General features: G+C 37.2%; 1 protein-coding gene across 1 annotated transcript in view; it reads right to left on the reverse strand.

The window, feature by feature from the left end:
• MRPL48 (mitochondrial ribosomal protein L48) overlaps positions 1-20,591 on the reverse strand; it is a 61,587-nt gene that overhangs the window by 7,197 nt on the left and 33,799 nt on the right. Inside the window, exons 4-6 of the mRNA XM_051987136.1 lie at positions 18,092-18,180; positions 4,094-4,263; positions 648-750 (exon numbers count right to left, since the gene is read on the reverse strand). Coding sequence (XP_051843096.1) covers positions 648-750; positions 4,094-4,263; positions 18,092-18,180 — 362 coding nt within the window. The remainder of the gene's footprint in view (positions 1-647; positions 751-4,093; positions 4,264-18,091; positions 18,181-20,591) is intronic.

Below are 20,591 nucleotides of genomic sequence, written 5' to 3' on the forward strand. Positions count from 1 at the left end.
CACGTGAAATTTTGCATGTACTGATGCAAAATGAAATAAGCAGAACCAATGAAATTTTATATAAACATACATATATACACACACATATGTATGTAGTAGCTATAACAATGACAGGAAAACAACCACACACCAAAAAAAGAAACTAGATATTCAGAAATAATAAAGGATAAAGCTTAACTGCAAAAAAAAGCTTTAAGAAGATCCCTTTCCCTGATACTCTATAGAGTATTTATACCCTTTGCAGAGAGGGTCACCTGACCCAAGTGAGTAAGGTAATAGAAAGAACATTGGCCTTGTTCAGAAAACCTGACTCTGAATCGTAGCTCTGCTTCTTGCTAGTGTAGTCAAGGTAGCTGATAACCTCTATAGAGTTATGTGTATGGGAGGGTGGGTCTTGAGTATAAGCACTGCCTATCATATGTTTTCAACATTTTGATCAGTTTTACTAGATTTTTTCTTCTTCTTCCTCTTTAAAAATTTTTTTTAAAGAAAGGACAGTGGGATAGAATGGGTGAGCTACAAGCATCTGCAATGGCTCATAACAGAAGACTGGAATTAAAATCCTTAAAAAAACCTCTGGCTTCTGTCTACTCTAAGCATCTGGTCTGGATAGAATCCCAGAAATGGCATCAATACCCACAGCTTACCTGGACCACTCGTTCATGGGTAGTAAGGACTGAATCCAATAACATCTTGTTGCTTTGCTCCTGCATCTGCAATACTTCCATGGTCTTGGTGGGCAGAGCATAACTGCAGAAACAGTTTCAGGCATCAAGAGATTTATGTAGTTACTTAGTAACTGCAAATATTTCTTTAATCAACCTGGTTCACTCAATAAAATAATATAATAATAATACTAGTAACTCTTAATCCCATGGCACATTATAGTTCTGAGGGTTGGTTTTGTTTTCTATTTTTTGTACAAAGCAATCGGGATTAAGTCACTTGCTCAGTGCTACACAGCTAGTAAGTGTTAAGTGTTTGAGGCCAGATTTAAGTGTTTGAGGGTTGGTATCTCCATCTAGCTGCCCCTTGCACTTTACAGTTTTGAAAAATCTTTCCTAACAATATCTGGTGAGGCAGGTAGTGAAAATATTATGATTCTCATTTTACAAAAGAAAAAAATGAGAGGTTCATAGAATGTTAAGAGTTGAAAGGGACTTCAGAATTCACCTAGTCCAACTGTTGTTTCAACAAAAATTCATATTCCCAAAATTTGGGGAGTCTTTCTCTAGATCTCCTGACATCATACCAGTGAATGTGTGGGTATCCACCGATTGATTACCTCGTCCTTTACTCTTGATATATTATTAGTCTATCTCTCTTTGGGTCATTTATCACTGATTCAACTCAGGAGGCAGTTACTGAGTGTAGTACTGGAGACACAGAGGGAAGAACAAAATGGTTCTGCTCTCAAAACACCTACGTTATATTAGATGCCATTCTTCATGATGCTGCTTCTGCACATCCCCTCTCAGCTAATATGCTGCAGCCCACTCACGCCTACCATGAGCTTTTCTCATTGCTGACAATAAAGGGATCTGCAATCTTCATTCTTTGGTGACGGTGCTATTCAATGACTCATCACTGTAGAGTACCACCAAAAGCATAGTGATATTTAGAAAACAGTCCTTTGTTTCAGGGAGGATTTTGGAGTCATTCAGAGCACAATGTGATGTTAATCTAGTTATTCTTCCCTTCCTGTTCTACATATGAGAAAACTGAGGTCCAGAAAGATAAAAGAGGACAGCCTCATACCAAAATCTCCGAGTCCTAAAGGGACCATGATTTCAGTGAGGTTGGATAAACACTACATCTGCTCAGATGAATAACTTTGGGGCCCAGCATCTCCCAGAGAAGCCAAGGGATGAAATCAATCTGCTCAAGAGCCCACTTTATTATCAATTACAACACCAAAGCAGTCCTATAGGTCATCTGTTCTTCAAGTTCATTAACTTAAAACTTAATGGGTTAAACTAACTTAAAAAAGAAGAAACATTTCTTAATAATTTGGGTTCTTGCTTTTCATACCTGACCCAAATGAGTAAGGTAATAGAAAGAATACTAGCCTTGTGTCAGAAAACCTGACTTTGAATCGTAGCTCTGCTTCTTGTTAGTGTAGTCAAGGTAGCTGATAACCTTTCAAACCTCATTTCCTTTTTGATGATATGAAGATAATAATACTTGTGCTATCAACCACACAGAGAAGTATCAAATGCAATAATTTATGTAAAACCACTTTGCAAGCCATAAAGTGCAAAACAAAAACAAAAACAAAAACAAACTCAGTTCTCATTAACATCATCACCATCACAGGGTTGAAGGAAACTGTTTATTTGAAGGATTAAAGCTAGGAAAGGTCTTGGATATGAGATGAGGTGAAATTAAACCAAATGAGTATCATCTGATCTAATAAAACTGAAATACAACGTTAACATCTGTGCATCATTTCCCACCAAAGGCTCTCTTGGACAAATGTCTGGGTAACTCCTGTGAAGGAAAATCTGTGGTTTGAAGTCCATGCTATAGAAAGCTAGCAAGTCACTGTTTGACAAAAATTGCTGGGAAAATTGGAAACTAGTATGGCAGAAACTAGGCATCGACCCACACTTAACACCGTACACCAAGATAAGGTCAAAATGGGTTCATGACCTAAACATAAAGAATGAGATTATAAATAAATTAGAGGAATATAGGATAGTTTACCTCTCAAACCTGTGGAAGAGGAAGGAATTTATGACCAAAGAATAACTAGAGATCATTATTGATCACAAAATAGAAAATTTTGATTATATCAAACTGAAAAGATTTTTGTACAAACAAAACTAATGCAGACAAGATTAGAAGGGAAGCAATAAACTGGGAAAATATTTTTACAGTTAAAGGTTCTGATAAAGGCCTCATTTCCAAACTATATAGAGAACTGACTCTAATTTATAAGAAATCAAGCCATTCTCCAATTGATAAATGGTCAAAGGATATGAACAGACAATTCTCAAAGAAATTGAAACTATTTCTAGACATATGAAAAGATGCTCCAAGTCATTATTAATCAGAGAAATGCAAATTAAGACAACTCTGAGATACCATTACACACCTGTCAGACTGGCTAGAATGACAGGGAAAAATAATGCATAATGTTGGAAGGGATGTGGGAAAACAGGAACATTGATACATTGTTGGTGGAGTTGTGAATACATCCAGCCATTCTGGAGAGCGATTTGGAACTATGCTCAAAAAGTTATCAAGCTGTGCATACCCTTTGATCCAGCAGTGTTTCTACTGGGCTTATACCCCAAAGAGATACTAAAGAAGGGAAAGGGACCTATATATGCCAAAATGTTTGTGGCAGCCCTGTTTGTAGTGGCCAGAAACTGGAAACTGAGTGGATGCCCATCAATTGGAGAATGGCTGAATAAACTGTGGTATGTGAATGTTATGGAATATTATTGTTTGGTAAAAAATGACCAACAAGACGATTTCAGAAAGGCCTGGAGAGATTTACATGAACTGGTGCTGAATGAAACGAGCAGGGCCAGAAGATCATTATATACCTCAACAATAATACTATAGGATGATCAATTCTGATGGACTTGGTCATCCTCAGCAATGAGATGAACCAAATCAGTTCCAATAGAGCAGTAATGAATAGAACCAGTTTCACCCAGTGAAAGAACTCTGGGAGATGACTAAGAACCATTACCTTGAATTCCCAGTCCCTATATTTTTGCCTGCCTGCATTTTGAATTTCCTTCACAGACTGATTGTACAATATTTCAGAGTCTGATTCTTTTTGTACAGCAAAATAACTGTTTGGACATGTATACTTATTGTGTATCTAATTTATACTTTAATATACTTAACATCTACTGGTCATCCGGCCTTCTAGGGGAGGGGGTGGGGAGAAGGAGGGGAAAAATTGGAACAAAATGTTGGCAATTGTCAATGCTGTAAAATTACCCATACATATAACTTGTAAATAAAAAGCTATTTAAAAAAAAAAAAAAAAAAAGAAAAGAAAAGAAAGAAAAAGCTAGCAAGTCCAGGACAAAGGGAGGGCTTCCCTGGCACAGGGTACCCACACAGCGCCTACCTCTCCTCCACTTTAATGGAGTAATCGTTGCAAAGCTTGTGAACATACTTGGAGTAGTTCTCCACCAGGGTCATGTCATAAGCTGTCAGGTGAACATTTAACACTCCATAACTGTGATCTGTCCCCTGGGAAATTGGTTTCATCTCAGTCTTCCCTATTTTCTTCTTGGACTTAAGGAAACAAAAAGTGAAAAAAAAAAAATTACCTTAACATTAAACAAAAAACTTGGCTCTTTTCAACAATGAGGTGATTCAGGACAATTTCAATGGACCTGTGAAAAAAGAGAGAACAATGCATCCAGAGAGAGAACTATGGAGACTGAATATGGATCACAACAAAGTATTTTCACTTTTTGTTGTTTTTGTTTGCTTTTTTTCTTTCTTTCTCATTTTTTTCCCTTTTTGATCTGATTTTTCTTGTGCAGCATGATAATTGTGGAAATATGTATAGAAGACTTGTACATGCTTAACATATATTAGATTACTTGCTATTTAGAGGAGGGGAGTGGGGGAAAGGGAGGGAGAAAAACTCAGAACACAGGGTTTTCGAGGGTAAATATTGAAAACTATCTTTGCATATATTTTGAAAATTAAAAGTTATTATTAAAAATAAAAAAGAAACAAAAAAATCAACAGTTAAAAAAAGAGAAAGAAATTTAACTCATGACTTTGGATGACTGGTGGAGAAGCATGCCTTCTGACTCTTGGTAAGGGTAATAGATTAAAGGTACAAAGCGAGACACAAGTTTAAAGACAGCCAACATATTGATTTATTTTGCTGGACTATACATATTTGTTACAAGGGAAGATCCTATTTGCTGGAGAAGTCGCTGGGAAGTGACAGTGATATGGATAAAAAGAGCAGTAGTAAAAAAAAAAAAATGATAATTTTTTTTTAAAAAGTAGCATTTTCTTCTATTTCTTTATCACAGCATGGAAGTGACTCTGGATTCTCAAAAGCTATATCAGCAGTGTACAAGCACTGGACAATCAATCAGTTTAAGTCAATAAGCATTTATTATGTGCCTCCTAAGTTCTAGTTAAGTGCTAGAGATACAAAGAAAGACAAAAGACAATTGCTGCGAATTCTCAAGGAACTCAAGAGTCTAATGAGAGAGACAACATGCAAACAACTATGTAAAAAAAAAGCTATATATAAAATGATACACAGAGAGAAGACTCTAGAATTTGACAGGGTGTGTGTGTGGGAAATCAGGCAAGGCTTACTGCAGAAGGTGGGCCTTTAGCTGGGACTAGGAAGAAGTCAGGGAAGCTTGGGAGGGAGATGATGAAGGAGAACATTCCAGTCATGGGGGAACAGTGAGTGAAAGTATTTCAAATTGAAAGCTCCCTTAAACGACCCTTAGCCCAGAGCCTGGCACACTGGAGGTGCCTGACAAATGTTTGCTGGGTCAGACTGAATTAATCCTGGAGGCCAGAGAGTGGAACTGGTGATAGGGAGTTAGGGAAGGGGGGAGAAGAAACTGTGTGGGAGGTGAATCAGTATGGCATCAGTATGGCAGCTGAGTGCATAACAGTAGGGTGACCAATGACTACCGAGCAGTCCGGGCCTGTGGTGACACAAGTATGGGAGAAGGCGGTGGCAGGGATGGGAGGAAGAAAGTTACCAGGTAGGAATGACAGGGGCAAGTAAATAAATGTTGGGGGGAGGGAGGAGCTGGCATGTGACCTGGAAGGTCAGGAGACTGGGAAGGTGATGACCCATGATAAGGAAGTATGGAGAGAGTTTAGGGGGAAGTAGGTTTAATTCTGAGCAGGATGATTTAAGATTTAGTTTGAATGTCCAACAGGCAGCTGGATGGAAAGACCAGGATAGAAAGGTTTCTGTCCAGTTAGTTGTTCAAGGATCACCCCAGTTAGGCTCAGAGAAACTCAACAATTGCCAGAGGCTGTCCAACAGGGAATGGTTACCACGGCTCTGGAGGACTGAGTATGAGAGGGCTGCTATAGTGGAAAAAATACTGGCCGAGGAAGCAACACAGTTCAGTCCCATTCCTGATTCTAACATTAAGTCTCTGTGTCACCCCAAGCAAGTCAGTCCACCTCTCAGGGTGTTAAGTACCATTACTTGTAAAATTTGAGGAAACAGACTAAATCAGAGTCTTAATCTGGGGTCCATGAACTTAAAAAAAAATTCTGATAAGTATATTTCTATATAAATGTAAAATTAATTTAAAAACATTACTTTGAGAAGGGTCCACAGGCTTTGCTGATTTAATCTCTGATTACCTTTCCAGAATAAGGCTCCAAAGATAGGCTATAGTTTCTGCTGATGAAGGGACTGAATCCACTGTTCCCTCTAGTTCTATAATTCTAAAACCTACAACCTACCTATTGTACCTTTTAAATGACTTCTAAGTTTAATTTTAAATAAAAATAAAACCAATGAAAATTGATAACACACACACACACACACACACACATATATTAACAACTTACCCTTTATAAAGTTATAACCTATCTTTCAGAAAGGAACTTTAGAACAGACAGGAATAGGATTAGAAAGTCAGAGCTGAGAGAGGACTTAAAACATGAAATATAGGACATAAAAGTTAGAAGAGAATGAAGAACATACAATACAAAACATCCAAAACTTTAAGGGACATTAAAGGTCATTATGTTTAACCCCATCATTTTATGGAGGAGGAATATGAGCTTCTGAAAAGTTAGATAATTTCCCTCAAATCATACAACAAAGGCTGCTGACAGAGCCAAAGGGTCCAGTAGCTGAATCCCATCCTCTTCTTGCTCCATTGCCAGAAACTGAGACAAGAGGATCTGCCTTGAGAAATGATTGGGGCTTATAGATAGTTTGCTAACAATCAGAGTGTGGGACAGAAGGCAATGTTTGGAAACCACACTTAACAAACCATGGTTCATCTTTATCTAAAACTGTCATTTGTGTCCATTCCCATCTGATCCTCACAATGAGAAAGGTTACATAAGTAAGACTCTCTTTTTTAATATCTGAGGAAGCTAAAGCTCAGGATAAGAAGTGACTTTTGCAAGGTCACAAAATCTTTAAGTGACAAAGCCAGGTCTGGAGCCTGGGCTTCTCATTCTGTACACCATGTCACCTCTCCAAAAGGCAGAGGCACTGCCCGAGTTGGCAACTTCTACCTTGGCTGAATCAACAAACAGACTGCACCAGGCTGTCAGGGTTGCAGTTGGAGCTGTGAGGAATGCTAACATCCCCCAGCCTCGGGAGAGGGTCGTGGCTGAGATTTTCCAGCAGAGATGAGCACAAGCTCCACGGGCAGGGCCAGCAGAACTCCATTGGTTTTTGGAAATGTTCCCATCATCAGAGAACAAAGCCAGAAAAGAGACTGCAGCCTCGGCTGGGACACTCAACCTCAGCTCGGATGGTGAAGCTCTGGCCAAAGTCCTTAGGGATAGGCACCTAGAACACACTATTGCTCTAGGACACAAGGCTACACACTTACCTAACTTCTGCAACTCCCAAATACCTAGTAGAAAGCTCTGCTCACATCAGGTGCTTAATAAATCCTCTGTTGAAAAAAGAGATGTCTATTTTTCCTGCACTTTGGTGAAAAAAAGTACTTACCATTGTTTATAAAAAGGTATTTGCCATTGCCTGTCTCTCTCTGTTTGTAATCTCTGTCTCTGTCTGTCATATATATATATACTTATATATGTTTATATAAGTACCTCCCTTTCTGTCCTCTCTTCTCCAAATATATATACTTATATATGTTTATATAAGTACCTCCCTTTCTGTCCTCTCTTCTCCAAAGATCTGACAAACTATCCTTTACTCTCCTTAAAGGGGTAATCCTGATTGTGTCTCCTCGATGTTTAAATTGTTTCTTTCTGGGAGCTTGAATTATTTTTTTCTTGAACTGATAATTTTGGAATTTAGCTATAATATTCCTTGAAGCTGGGGGGAGCTGTTTGGGGGGTGGTGTTGTTTTCCAATGAGGTATTTTACATTTTCTTCTATTTTTTCATTTTTAAAAAATTTTGTTTGACTGATTCTTAATATCTTATTAAATCAATAGCTTCCACTTGTCCATTTATAATTTTTAGTGAATTATTTTCTTCAATTACTTTTTTCCCCTCTTTCTTACTTGATCTTTAAAGTCCTTTTTGACTACTTCCAAGACAAACTTTTGAACCTGAGATCAATTTATATTCCTCTTTAAGGCTTCACATGTAGGCATTTTTGCCATAGCTGCTCTTTTCTAGTTTGTGTTCTGAATCGTCCTTGTCACCAGAATAGCTTTCTATGTTCAAGGCTTTTTAAACTTATTTTTAAAATTTATGTTCTGCTCCTAGAACAGAGGGGACCCATGCTTCTTTTGCATGGGGACAGGACCCTCTCACTGACTTACCCCACTGGGGTGTAAGTGCTGGCCTGGCTTGACCTATCGCGCAGGGATTCAGGACTTGCAATTTGCCCTCTATTCCATGGCTGGAGGTCTCACAGCTGGCCTCTTGAATCACTGGACATCTGAGCCAGGACAAAGGAAGTTTTATTGCTGATCTTTGTCTGGCTAAGAGCCTCCCACTAGATTCCCCATACCATACTGCACTGGGCGTGCTGCCCCTCTACCCAAGTGAGACAGTCCTTTTTTGAAATCCTTCTATGTTATCTTAAGCTGGAAAATTGCTTTGCTATGAATTTTTGTGGGTTTGTTACTCCAGAACTCATTTAGAGAGGCAGCTAGATGGAAACAGTGGATAGAGCACCAGCCCTGAAGTCAGGAGGACCCTGGGCTGTGTGACCCTGGGCAAGTCTCTTAAGTCCAACCGCTTCACCCCTTCCTCCCCCCAAAAAAGTAATGGAATCTATTTAGAGACTTAATTAAGTGATACTTCTAAGAGAAACCAGGAAGAGCTCAGCTGACTTCCTGCTTCTCTCTGACATCTTGGTTCTGCCCCTACCCAACTTACTATAAGAGTCTGCTAATTGATTACCTACTTCCCTCTCCCTTCCTCAATGCACCCACCACATTACCAAAGAAATCTTGGTAAAACGTAGAAATGACCATTTCACTTCCCAATCAAAACTATTTGATGACTCCCTACTGTCTCTGGGTTGTTGTACAGTCATTTTTCAATCATGCCTGATTCTTCATGACCCCATTTTAGATTTTCTTGGCAAAAATATTAGAATGATTTGTCATTTCTTTCTCCAGCTTATTTTATAGCTAAGGAAACTGAGACAAACAGACTTAAGTGACTTACCCAGAGTCACACAGCTAGTAAGTGTCTGAAGACATGTTTGAACTCAGGAAAATGGGTCTTCCTGACTTCAGGCCTGCTACCTATCAGCGTGTGTGTGTGTGTGTGTGTGTGTGTGTGTGTGTGTGTGTGTGTGTGTACACACATACATTTGTATAAAATACAAATCCCTCACCTGGCACTTGAAGCTCTTTGTGATCTCAATGCTATCCACCTTTCCAGATTTAATACCCATTGCTCACCTTCATGTACTCTCTGTTCTAGACATTTCTGTCCCCAAATCTGACATTTCATCTCTCCTTTATGTACCTTCTAATCATTAGTTCCACATGCCTGGAATATAATCATTTTCATCTCCACCTCTTAGAATCCCATTTCCTGATAGCCCAGGTGCTACTACTTCCTACAAAAAACCTTTCCTATTGCTTCATATTGTTAGTATTCTCCCTCTCCTCAGATTATACTCTATTCATCTGTAAACTTATTTATCCCCCTAAAAAATATGAATTCCTTATAGGGATAATAACATTTACACTATTTGCCTCATGGTTGACACTGAAAATCCTCTGTAAGTCTTAAAATTTTAGAGAGATGTAAATCATGACTCAAAAATATTATTGCTCATAACTAATTTGTAAGTATATAAATGTTATCAGTATTTATGATTGCCAATTATGACTAAGATTATTTCAAAATAATTGTCACTATCTCTGATACCCTTTCCAGCTCGCTCAGTCTAAATTATGTTTATTATCAAATATAAATGAATCTTAAAAAAATTATCACTTCTTCAACAGCAGGAAGCCCTTAAATCAGTCAAATTTTTATTAAGTGCCTACTATGTGCTAGACATTGTGCTAAGCTCTAGGAATACCAAAAGAGACAAAAGACAGTTCCTGTTCTCAAAAAGTTTTCTGTCTGGTATGATTGCTAGCAAATCTGGGTCCCAGAAAAAAGTTGCACCGACAAGCCGAATAGCTCTAGGAAGTGCCAATGGGACTCCATGTGGCACTATCTGGTCTGGGTGCCTTTGGGCACAAATCTGGAGACCATTAGGCACAATTTAGTTCTGGGTATCTTTGTGTGTAAAAAGCAAAAAAACAAAAAACAAAAAAAATCACATCTAGGCAGTCTCTGTGAAGGCAGGGAACGTACCAGACTGGAGAATTTGGAAGCCTAGTTAATCTTTGAAAAGGCTCATTTTGGGTTTCTGGGAGAGATAGTCAACCTGAAAACTCCACTCACAGAATTCTTCAGATATCAGAAATTTGCCCCTAGTTTGTATTTGTTAAATGTTGTGTCTATGCAGTCTGTGTTTGCGACTGGTCTGTCTGTTGTGTTGATTTAAGGAGCTCTGTTTAGTTTTAAGAACAATGATTAAGAAATTTGGCAATTGGTCATTTCAATATTGCGAAATAAAAAAAAAATGCTTGTGAGTATTAACTTCTTTATTGGACTTAATTGTAACCTGTTTGCACTAATTTGAAGAAAAAAAAAAAAGAACGGAGAAAGTTTGGCTGCTTTTAAAATCTGGCAGAAAAGCAGTCTTTTTGAAGACTGTTAGAAGGAAAAAAGGGGGGAGGGGCAATAAAACCTTATCTGAATCAGGTTGCAGCTCTGCATGGGGAGAGGTAAGAGAGAAAACAAAAGAAGCTGATGTGAATTACTTTGAAAAGAAAAAAAAAACAACTCTGGCAAAGAAATAGCCTCCTTATCTAGTCAAACTTTTAAGGGCCAGTTTTGTATGTATTAAGGAAAAAAAATTATAACCAAATGGTTTGTTTGCAAATTTAATTAGAATTTAGGGAAACTTACTTAAGTGGGAAAAAAGGATATGGCTTATTGAACTATTGAATTTTTGGGGCTTCGTTTTTTTATTTAAAGTGGTATTGTGATTCTGAAATTGTGGAAGATAATTACTATTGCCTTGTGCAGGCTAAATCTGTTTATTTTGAGTATAAGATCTTAGGAATTTGTTTGAATATTGAACCATTACTACTTAAAGACAAAATATTTTTAAAGATGTATTTGATTTGATTCAGTTTGACAATAGATTGTTAAAAACAAAATCCTGATAAGTTAGCCGAAGAGGTCATATATCCCTTAATTAGATGAAGTATGTCACCTTCTAAAACATATATTGGGTAATTTGTAAACATTATAAATTATGCTTTTAAATTTTGTCAGCTCTGCTGGACATGTGTATTAGCTTTATGGCGTTATTTAGCTGTTAACTATATTGTGAATCTTAAAAGTTTTGAGGAAAAAGAAAACAAGGAAAGGAGAAAATAGGTGATTTTTATATATATGGAACAAGGAAGACTGATTTGCAGAAACAAATGAAAGTTTGAATGAAATAACTAGTTACATGGAAAAGTATTGATTTTGTTTAAATAATTTTAGTTGGTGTATTTGTTAAAATTTGAACCAACTATACATTACATGAGATTCCTATCCATTTTGTGATGGCAATCATTTGTTGGAAATTGTGAAATTGATAATTAAGTAAGGGGTATTGTAATATTGAAACCTAAAAAAAAAAAAAATCAAAGATTATTGACTTAATAGGTTGTTGGACAGAGAGGGAAACAGTATGTTATAGTCAAAGAGAATAGAGAGAGATGGAATTTGTTGGAATGGAAGATAGTATGTTAGAATAGGGAAGAGAGAGAGATAGAATGTGTCACAGGGATAGTATTAATAACTGAGGAGAGCGAGAGGGAAAAAGCATGTTGGAAAAGGGGAGAAATAGGTTGAGAAAAAAAAAAAAGGCAAGTCTTTTAATGGAAGGAACTTGCCATTTGTTTGCAGAAAGAAAACACACTGACTGGCTAAATCCTGAGAAAGATTTGGCACCCTAAAAGTTATATAAAGAGAAGAATGGGAGAAGAAGAAAAAGGAAGGGATCTTTTGGCTTCAAAGGTGAAAATTTAACTCACCTTCTTTCTCTCCCCACTTCCCCCCCATTGTAGCCGCTTTTTAAGAAGTGAAGACAAACTCAGCTGGCTCACTGCTGCAGAGAGAATTTTACTGTTTAAAGGAACAATCTACTTTTACAAATTATTAGTGTTAATTCTGATAAGATTTTTTTATGTGAAAATAGGATATTCTGTATGAGTTTTAATTGATTGTATTGAGTCATCTTAAAGTTATTATTTAAAGGGACACCGAGAATAATAGTTTTTACCTTTGTCCCTTTGAACATGTTTCTGTTATGAACAATATGTAATTTAGAAATTTTCTATGTACTGGGCATTTTCAAAGCAAAATGATTTGTGTAATGTTGAACTTAAAAAAACCCAAAACCATCTACTTAAATATGAAAATTATAAAAGCCTCTCAAATTAATTGCTCGATGCTGAATGCTTTGAGACAAGAGTCCCATGTATTAAGCTAGCTTTGGCTAGTCTAAATTCTCCATAATTAAAATATTGAAAAACAATCTCTGTTTTGCTTCAGTTTCTCTGGCATTACAAAACAACTGGAAGGTGCAAAAAGTAGGATGCAAATAAGAGACAACCAGACTTGTAGAATTCCCTTTATGTCCTCAACTACAAAACAGTTATGATTTCCTTAGAAAATATGAGGAAAATTAGTAGTTTCCTTATTAGCATTGCCCTATACTAATGAAATTAAAGATCCTAACAACAACAAACATTAACTTCATTCATTCTTTAAACCAACATTTATTGAGGACCAATATTCAGAAGTATCCACTTGGGAAACTGCAAAGTTTAGATAAAAAAGAAGTACAAACCAAATGCTCTGTTAAACTGGGAGTGAGGATGGCTATAAAGACCAGGTGACATTTCAGTCTGACCTTTAAAGGATGGGTAAGAATTCATCAGGAAGGGTATTCTAAGTCAGAGAAGGAGGATTGAAAGCTACATATGAGAAAAGACCAAAAGTATGTTGGAGCCAGACTGTGGAAGGCTTTGAATGCTGAACAAAGGAGAACAAACGACTTGCAGATGAGAAGAAAGTTTTAAAAGTTTCTGACCAAAGGAATCACATGACTAGATCTATGGATAAAGAACACTCTTCTGACAAGGATAGGCAAGATGAATTCAAAGAGGGAGAGAGTAGCAGCAAAAGATCCCTAGGGAAGTTATTACAATAGTCCAAGTAGGGGCCAAAAAATCTTGTATTTTATAAAAGCTCTCGGATCAAAACTCCCAAAGTACTGAGGAGGCCTGTGCTCTGTTCCACCACATGCACTCGGCACTTATCTGTATCAGCAGCAGCTGCAGTCACACTTGTACAACAGCTTAAATTCTGGCCTTGAAATCAGGAAGACTTAGATTCAGATTCTACCTCTGACACTTGCTAACTATGTGACCACACGCAAATAACAAGCTCTCAGAATCTTAGTTTTTTCATTTATAAAATGGAGACAATAATACCTACCTCAAATCTGTGGGTCAAATGAGATAATTATGCATATTACTTTGTAAACTATATAAGCTACTTAAATATAAATCATCACCATCATCTTTATTATTACATCTGGGTGCCTATGGTATATGCATAGACTATGCTAATAATAGGGAATTTAAAAGATTTATCCAAGCAAAGTCCATTCTCCAATCTATTAGAGAAACAGGACAAGACCAAAATATTATTCACAGATTAAGAAAAATACAGAACTATAGAATATTAATGTTAAATTTTAAAGGGACTCTGATAATAATAACAATGACAATAGCTAATATTTATATAGCACCTACTATGTACAGGCACTGTGTTAAAAGCTTTTCAAAGATTATCTCATTTACCCTGGGAGGCAGGCAGGCACTATTATAACCTTCATCTTACATTTGAGGAAATTGGAGCAGAGGTTAAATGACTTGCCCAGAGTTACAGCTTGTGAACACCTGAGGCCAGATCAGAACTGAGAGGTTCCTTACAATGTAGATTTGTAGAACCTCAGAAACCAACTGGTCAAGTTCACAAGAAAAGGAAAATTTCCTGTTCTAAAAATTTGGCATATGGTTATCCTGGCTTTGCCTGAAAAACTACTAGTAGGAGAAAGCAGGAATTTAAGCTGGGTCTTGAAAACTAGCTAACAATAGTAACAATAATAGTTCCTATTTATATACTATTTGAGAGACTTATAAAATACTTTATTCACAATAACCCAGTGACTTAATTACTGCAAATTCTTTTCCATGTTTCACTCAAGAGGAAACTGAACCTTATCTCAGAGAAGTGACATAAGATAGTCTGAAGGACAGGTATTCATACCTAAGTGTTCTGACATTAAGTACAGAATTCTTTCCACTCCACTGAACTACTTTTGTCAAGAAAAGGAGTGCTTAGAAAACAATGAAGAGGCTTCTTTGGTTGATGGATAATAGGTTGGAAGGTTAGTATAAGAAAAGACTGAAAAAAGCTGTGTTGGAGCCAGATTGAGGTAACTACAAATAGGTGTCAGTACTACAATAGAGATAATAGTGTACATGTCTTTGTCTTGAAATAAAGTAACTGTTGAATATTGAGTCCTTTTTAGAAATAACCCACTGCAATGGGTTCTTACAAAATAAAATAGCAATTCGACTGTCTCATGATCTTATATTGCACTTCTAAATTCTCAGGGTTCTAGAGTACCTGGAATGGGGAAATATACTATCCCTATTTGAAACTTTGGCTTTTGAATTCCTGAAGGTGAATTTTAGTTTACACTCAAGGTAATGACACTTTCAGATTTACTTAGCAAAAAGGCAGGACAAATGAAAATAATGTCCCCATTGATTTAGTAATTCCCAAAATCGCAAATGACATCACAATCGACACAAACTTAGGTCATATTCTTCTACTAAAGCACTCTATGGGGAGAGGTAGAAACATATTTATAGGAGTCTAGCAGAGAAACACATAAGGAAGGAAAACTCATGCTTGGAGAAATCAAAACTCTGGATTGTGAACTTTGATGTCATTGAGATTATTTAGAAACCCCAGCACTAAACTGCTTCTCTGCTAACTGTCTGTCTGTTGATCCTCAGCAATAGCTAACTAGACAAGTTGTCTTCTCTTGTTTCCTTAAACACAAACTCTTTCAACTTAAAGTCATCCTTAAAAAGCATGTAGAAAGTATTATTTCTTAATCTGAATAGCAGTTCCTTGGAACCAAAGAATTGCAAAATTTATTAGTTTGGCCAGTATTACGCTATACAGACCAGATCAATCAGCTCTTCATTTATAATTTGCTGCACTGTGCAATCAGATATAAGCAAAATAATTCAGGTTGATTTTCTGGGCAAAGCAAACAAGCCTAGACAGCTCTTTTTAAACCAAAGCAGCAGCAACAGTACCTATCTTTCCTGTTTCTACTTTTTTTCTCTCAAATCAGAGGGAACAAAAAAAGGAAGCCTATAATTTTGAGGCTTCACCTCCCTTAAATTCTAGGTCTTAAAAGGGCATAAGCTGGAATTGCACTCTCCATGCAGCTAATCAAGGACTAGTAGCCAAAAATTTCTTATTAGTCAATTATTCTTGCTGCTGGAATTTTCAAATAGTTCCAACTGCTTCTGACCTCCTAGTGTTCTCTGGTTGTTCATCAAAAACTAAGCTTCCTGTCTCTTGTGTCCTATCCATTTCAATAGTTTAAATCACACTCCCCTAGTTCTTAGCAAATTAGCAAAAAAAGGGAAATTCACCAAATGCACCAAATTATCCTAAAGCTTTTCTTTCTTGTATGGTCCTGCTGCTAGATAAGATGTAAACTGCTGTCAAAAACTGACTCACAACTGAAAGGTATCTTTGACTCTTTATTCAAACACATACACACACACACACACACACACACACACATATATTTACATACATACATCCCCCTTTTTCAGTCTGTTTGGTGGGAAAATGTGGCAGAGTCTCCTTAAAAGTACATGTGTCCTTATAGTCAAAGCACATAACTGAAAGATAAAATTGGACAATCTAAATCTAGAGAATGCTTTCCTGTGTCCCTGCAGGCTGTTCACCATTATTAGGTGCTGCCAAAAACAGAGTTTAGGCTAATATGAGCAAACTCAAAAATAAGCCTGTAATTCCAAAGCCCCACTTGTTTAATAGAAGATATTGGTGATAAGGGTCAGGAGAGTAATTCATAATTCTGGGGAGCAATTTATATAGTTCTAAATGTGAAGAACAAAGTGCAAGGTACATATGATGAAATCACAATGGCGTTCTTTTTGCCAAAAGGTACACCAGAAAAGGTCACAGACAAAATTCAAAGATGATTTTGCAACATACTTCTGGAAAGGGGGAATTTTTATAGCTCAGAAAGATGAGGGGGAGATAAAGGCGGTATCTCAGAGTGACAAGGAGGAGTATGAAGCTTAAAGATAGTCTGGGAAAACCTTGTTCCCATCAAGTTTGTATCAAAGGTCTTTAAAGAGATAAACTAGAAAGTCTCAGAGGTTGGAGTTCTAGACAAAGGAAAACCTGAAATGGACTGATAAAGAAAGAAAGTTTCAGTTATCGAGGCAAGAAAGGCTGATTTAAATTTCGATTTCTCATTATTCCATACAAAAAGGACAGTCTGGGAATAACTAAGTTTCCAGGATGAGCATTTTAGCAATTCCTAAGAATAAACTGATCTAGCCCACAAGCTGGTCTAGAGAGTTCTCATCAGAGGGAGAAACTTTAGGGCCCCGAAAACAAAGAAAAAGTCTTTTACTTAACTTTCTGTCTTGAGCCAAAAAGTAGCTGTGCCCAATTCACATGTCTACAGAGAACACAATCTCAGGAGAGAAATGATAATCTGCAGAAGTACATGGTACAGGTTTCAAAGGATCTATCTTTAGCAGAGCTCCAAAAGTCCAAATAATCGTATTACTATTGCTTATATATTACTAAAAAAGTCAAGGGGATGGAAAAAGATCAGCATGGGGATAGGCAAGTAGATTTAGAAGGATAAATAGTAAGCATGAAGATAAATTAAAAAAAAAAAAGTCAAGCTTATATTGAAGCCTCCTCAAGTAGAACCACAAAATTTTCCTAAGAATTCTATTAGTGGAATAATACCCATCAAGGCACAGGTACAGAAAACTTTATTTGCCATCATACATCAAGCTTTCATCATAGCTGTTCTCCTAGAGTTCTCTCTTCTTTCCTATTCCTCATCTCACATCACCCAGATACCTTCTAAAAATCCCCTGCACTCCTGTCTCACATAGTAAAGTGCACCTTCTCCTGGCCAGGGCAAATCCTTCTCCATGCACAAGTGAATCCATTCCATCTCCTCTTCTCTTGCAGGTTACCCCTTTCAAAAGCTAGACTGTTTCATTAATTTCCCTTCTCTCCCTAGCTACTAGCTGCTTCCCTACTGCCTATAAACTGAGGTATATAATAAAGCTTTAGAATTCTATAATTCCAATTATGAAGGTAAACTCCTAAAAGGCAGTTTTTGTCGGCACTTAGCTCAGTGCTCTTTCCATGGTAAGTATTTAATAAATATTTTAAAAATTGAATTAATTGAAATGTGATATCACCCCAGGAAAAAAATGTGAAGTCTCATTTATGCACTATCAGAAAATCAAGAGAATATTAGTCAGAAGGAACCTTATATCAGAATGTTAAAGTGAGGCAGGAAGAAATGAGAAGGAATTTTAAAAATCATCTAATCTCATTTTATAAAAGAAAACATTGAGGAAAAATGAGGAAGTAACTTGTACAAAGTCACACAATTGGTCCATCCAGCTCAAATACTTTGTCATTCCATGCATTTGTGATTCTTTGCCAACAAGTGGTTCAGTCTAGAAAGAACATGGCTTACCTCAGCTGGAATAATCAGATGCTTGTACTTGCCAATGCCATGGGTGGGCTTTGACTTGTAGGACCGGCTAGTGTTTAGTAAAATGTTTCCTTAAAGAGAAAAAAGAAATCAGACTAGTTTCAAAGTTCCTTTATGGAGAAAAAGGCCTTAGAGTTATGTGGTCAGAAACTCTTTGAGGTGGAAGAGATCACAGAGCAACTAGTACAACAACTTTAAAGACAAATAAATGGACAATCAGAGGAAGACATTTGCTTAAGGTCACACAGTAATGGCAGAGCCAGGATTAAGGACTTTTATCCCAATTCACTAGAGTCAGGTAAATTACTCTGAATACTGAGTCCCTGGCAGGATTCTGGTCTTGGCTCTGCCTTTTGGCTTGGACAGCTCATTGTCTTTCACTTCAGTCATTTGTTAAAACAGCATCTGGGTAGAGATCATCCCAACTCTGGGCTACTTTCCCCAAGCACACTCAGGGAACTAACCAAATCACGGTGGTCTGTTCTAGCTTTAGTTGTCTACCTATCAAGACATGAAAAATTTCTCTTGAATGAGACTGTTTGGATGAAGTTTTCTCAGTTTGAGATATGATCTCTACTGCCAGAGCCAGCTCGGACTCTCAGGAAGTTACGGGAAGTGATGTGACCTGTGGTAAGCAGACAACATTGGTGACCATTGGTCAAGGATAGTTATGTCCTTTTAGTCTATCCAATGAGGAGGCTCCGGTCTTTTGCTTTTTAAATCCGGACAAGCAGGAAGCTGCCCAAAGTTCACAAGCACATGATGGGAGCTAGGATGGCTCTCAGATGTGCCTGGGCCTCTCTCCCTGCAGAGAAATGCTTTCTCTTTGTACCCGAAGATGTCTCTGATCAGTTAATTTGGGAAAAGGGGTCTAGCACCTGTCCCACACACTCATGACTTCAGCATATTTTTTAATTTTCTGCATATTTCTCCACTTAATACCACTTACAGCTCCACTTTTTGAGGCTAAAAAAAGTAATGATCTAGCTTCCTTATCCATAAGGTTTTGCGAGGATTTTAAAAATATCTCTGGGCCAATTCACCTCTGTCCTATTGTTCAACTGCACTGGAATCCTTCTTCCCTTTCTCACAGTCAGTGAGAATGAGAGAGGATTTAAAATATGAAAAGGTGCTTTTCTGCAGATATTTTTGAGGTAGAAGGCAACAGATTTGACTTCAAAATTACATTTGATAAAGGCTAAATTTTTAAAAAACCTGGATTCCTTGAGAAGAGAGCAGGCAAAAAGTACCTCAGAAGCACAATGGTAAGTAAAGTAGGCTCTTACAAACTGATACTAAATAGCAGTCAGTCAAGGGTTAATGGCCAGAAACTAAAGCCCTGCCCAGAAGATTCCAGTCAACCGGAAGCTGAAGTTCTTTTAGGAGAAATTGTCAAAACTGGACAAACAGATAGATATAGACAGACCCAAACATATAAAGAAATCCATAGAGGACCAAAGCACTAACTGCTGGCAGAAGCACTGAGCTATAAGCAAAACAGAAACAATTAATAAACATTTCTTAAGTGCCTACTACAAGTCAGATATTGTGGCAAGCACTAGGGACAGAAAGAGGCAAAAGACAATCTCTATCTTCAAAGAGCTTACAATCTAAACCAAGAAACAGAGACTGAGAGATGCCAATGCTAAGTTAAGGCAGTAGAGTAAACAGACAGGAATGAAGGCTGGACCCAGAAGGATAGAGAAGACCCTAGATCTTGGACAAGTCTTAGATAATAAGGAATGGGGCCCTATAGAAAGAAAGCCAGAATTTTACAGCTCAACTTATTCCCAGAGGCAAGCAAGGAGGAGCTCGGATTATCTTGACTTTTTTGAACTTAATTGGACCTTTTGTTATCTTTCAGTAGACCTTTATTACAGTCCCACCCCAGGTTAAGGATTCCAGTTGAATTTTTAGCTTAATTCTTTGCTTTAACAAAACCATCATAATTACAGTTACTGTAAACAAATAGAAAGTCAAGTTATGATGTCAATATCATGGTTATTTTTTCCTTATAAGAGAATCTACTCATACTGTAAACCCATTAAAACAACTTATTTATCCAGCCTTATGGAATGGAGGGTTCATTAGGAACTTGTCACACCTTAATGGTGTCTTCCACCAGGTTAATTCTGAGTTCCACTAGGAAGCTAAGCTTTCCTCTTTCCCTTGTTAAATGCTAAAATCCCATATAGAATTAGTTCACTGTTAGCAGTATAATTTGCCTCTTGATTTGGAAGTGGTCTAAGCCTACACATTTTTTGAGATATCTTTGAGGCACCTGTTTTCAGTTCAGATTTCAGTTCAGTTTCAGATTTCTGTTTTCAGTAGGTCCTGTGACTAGACTACTATCTAAAAAGATAACTTTCTAACAACCTCAGCGTTTTTATGGCAATTTTAGTATTCCTAACTATGGCTCACAGCCAGATTTATGATATATAAGCATCCTTTTCCCTACCCTAGTTGCCAATTAATTGCTCAT

Source organism: Antechinus flavipes, chromosome 3 (genome assembly GCF_016432865.1).
Source record: "Antechinus flavipes isolate AdamAnt ecotype Samford, QLD, Australia chromosome 3, AdamAnt_v2, whole genome shotgun sequence".
In the NCBI taxonomy this organism is placed as follows: Eukaryota; Metazoa; Chordata; class Mammalia; order Dasyuromorphia; family Dasyuridae; genus Antechinus; species Antechinus flavipes.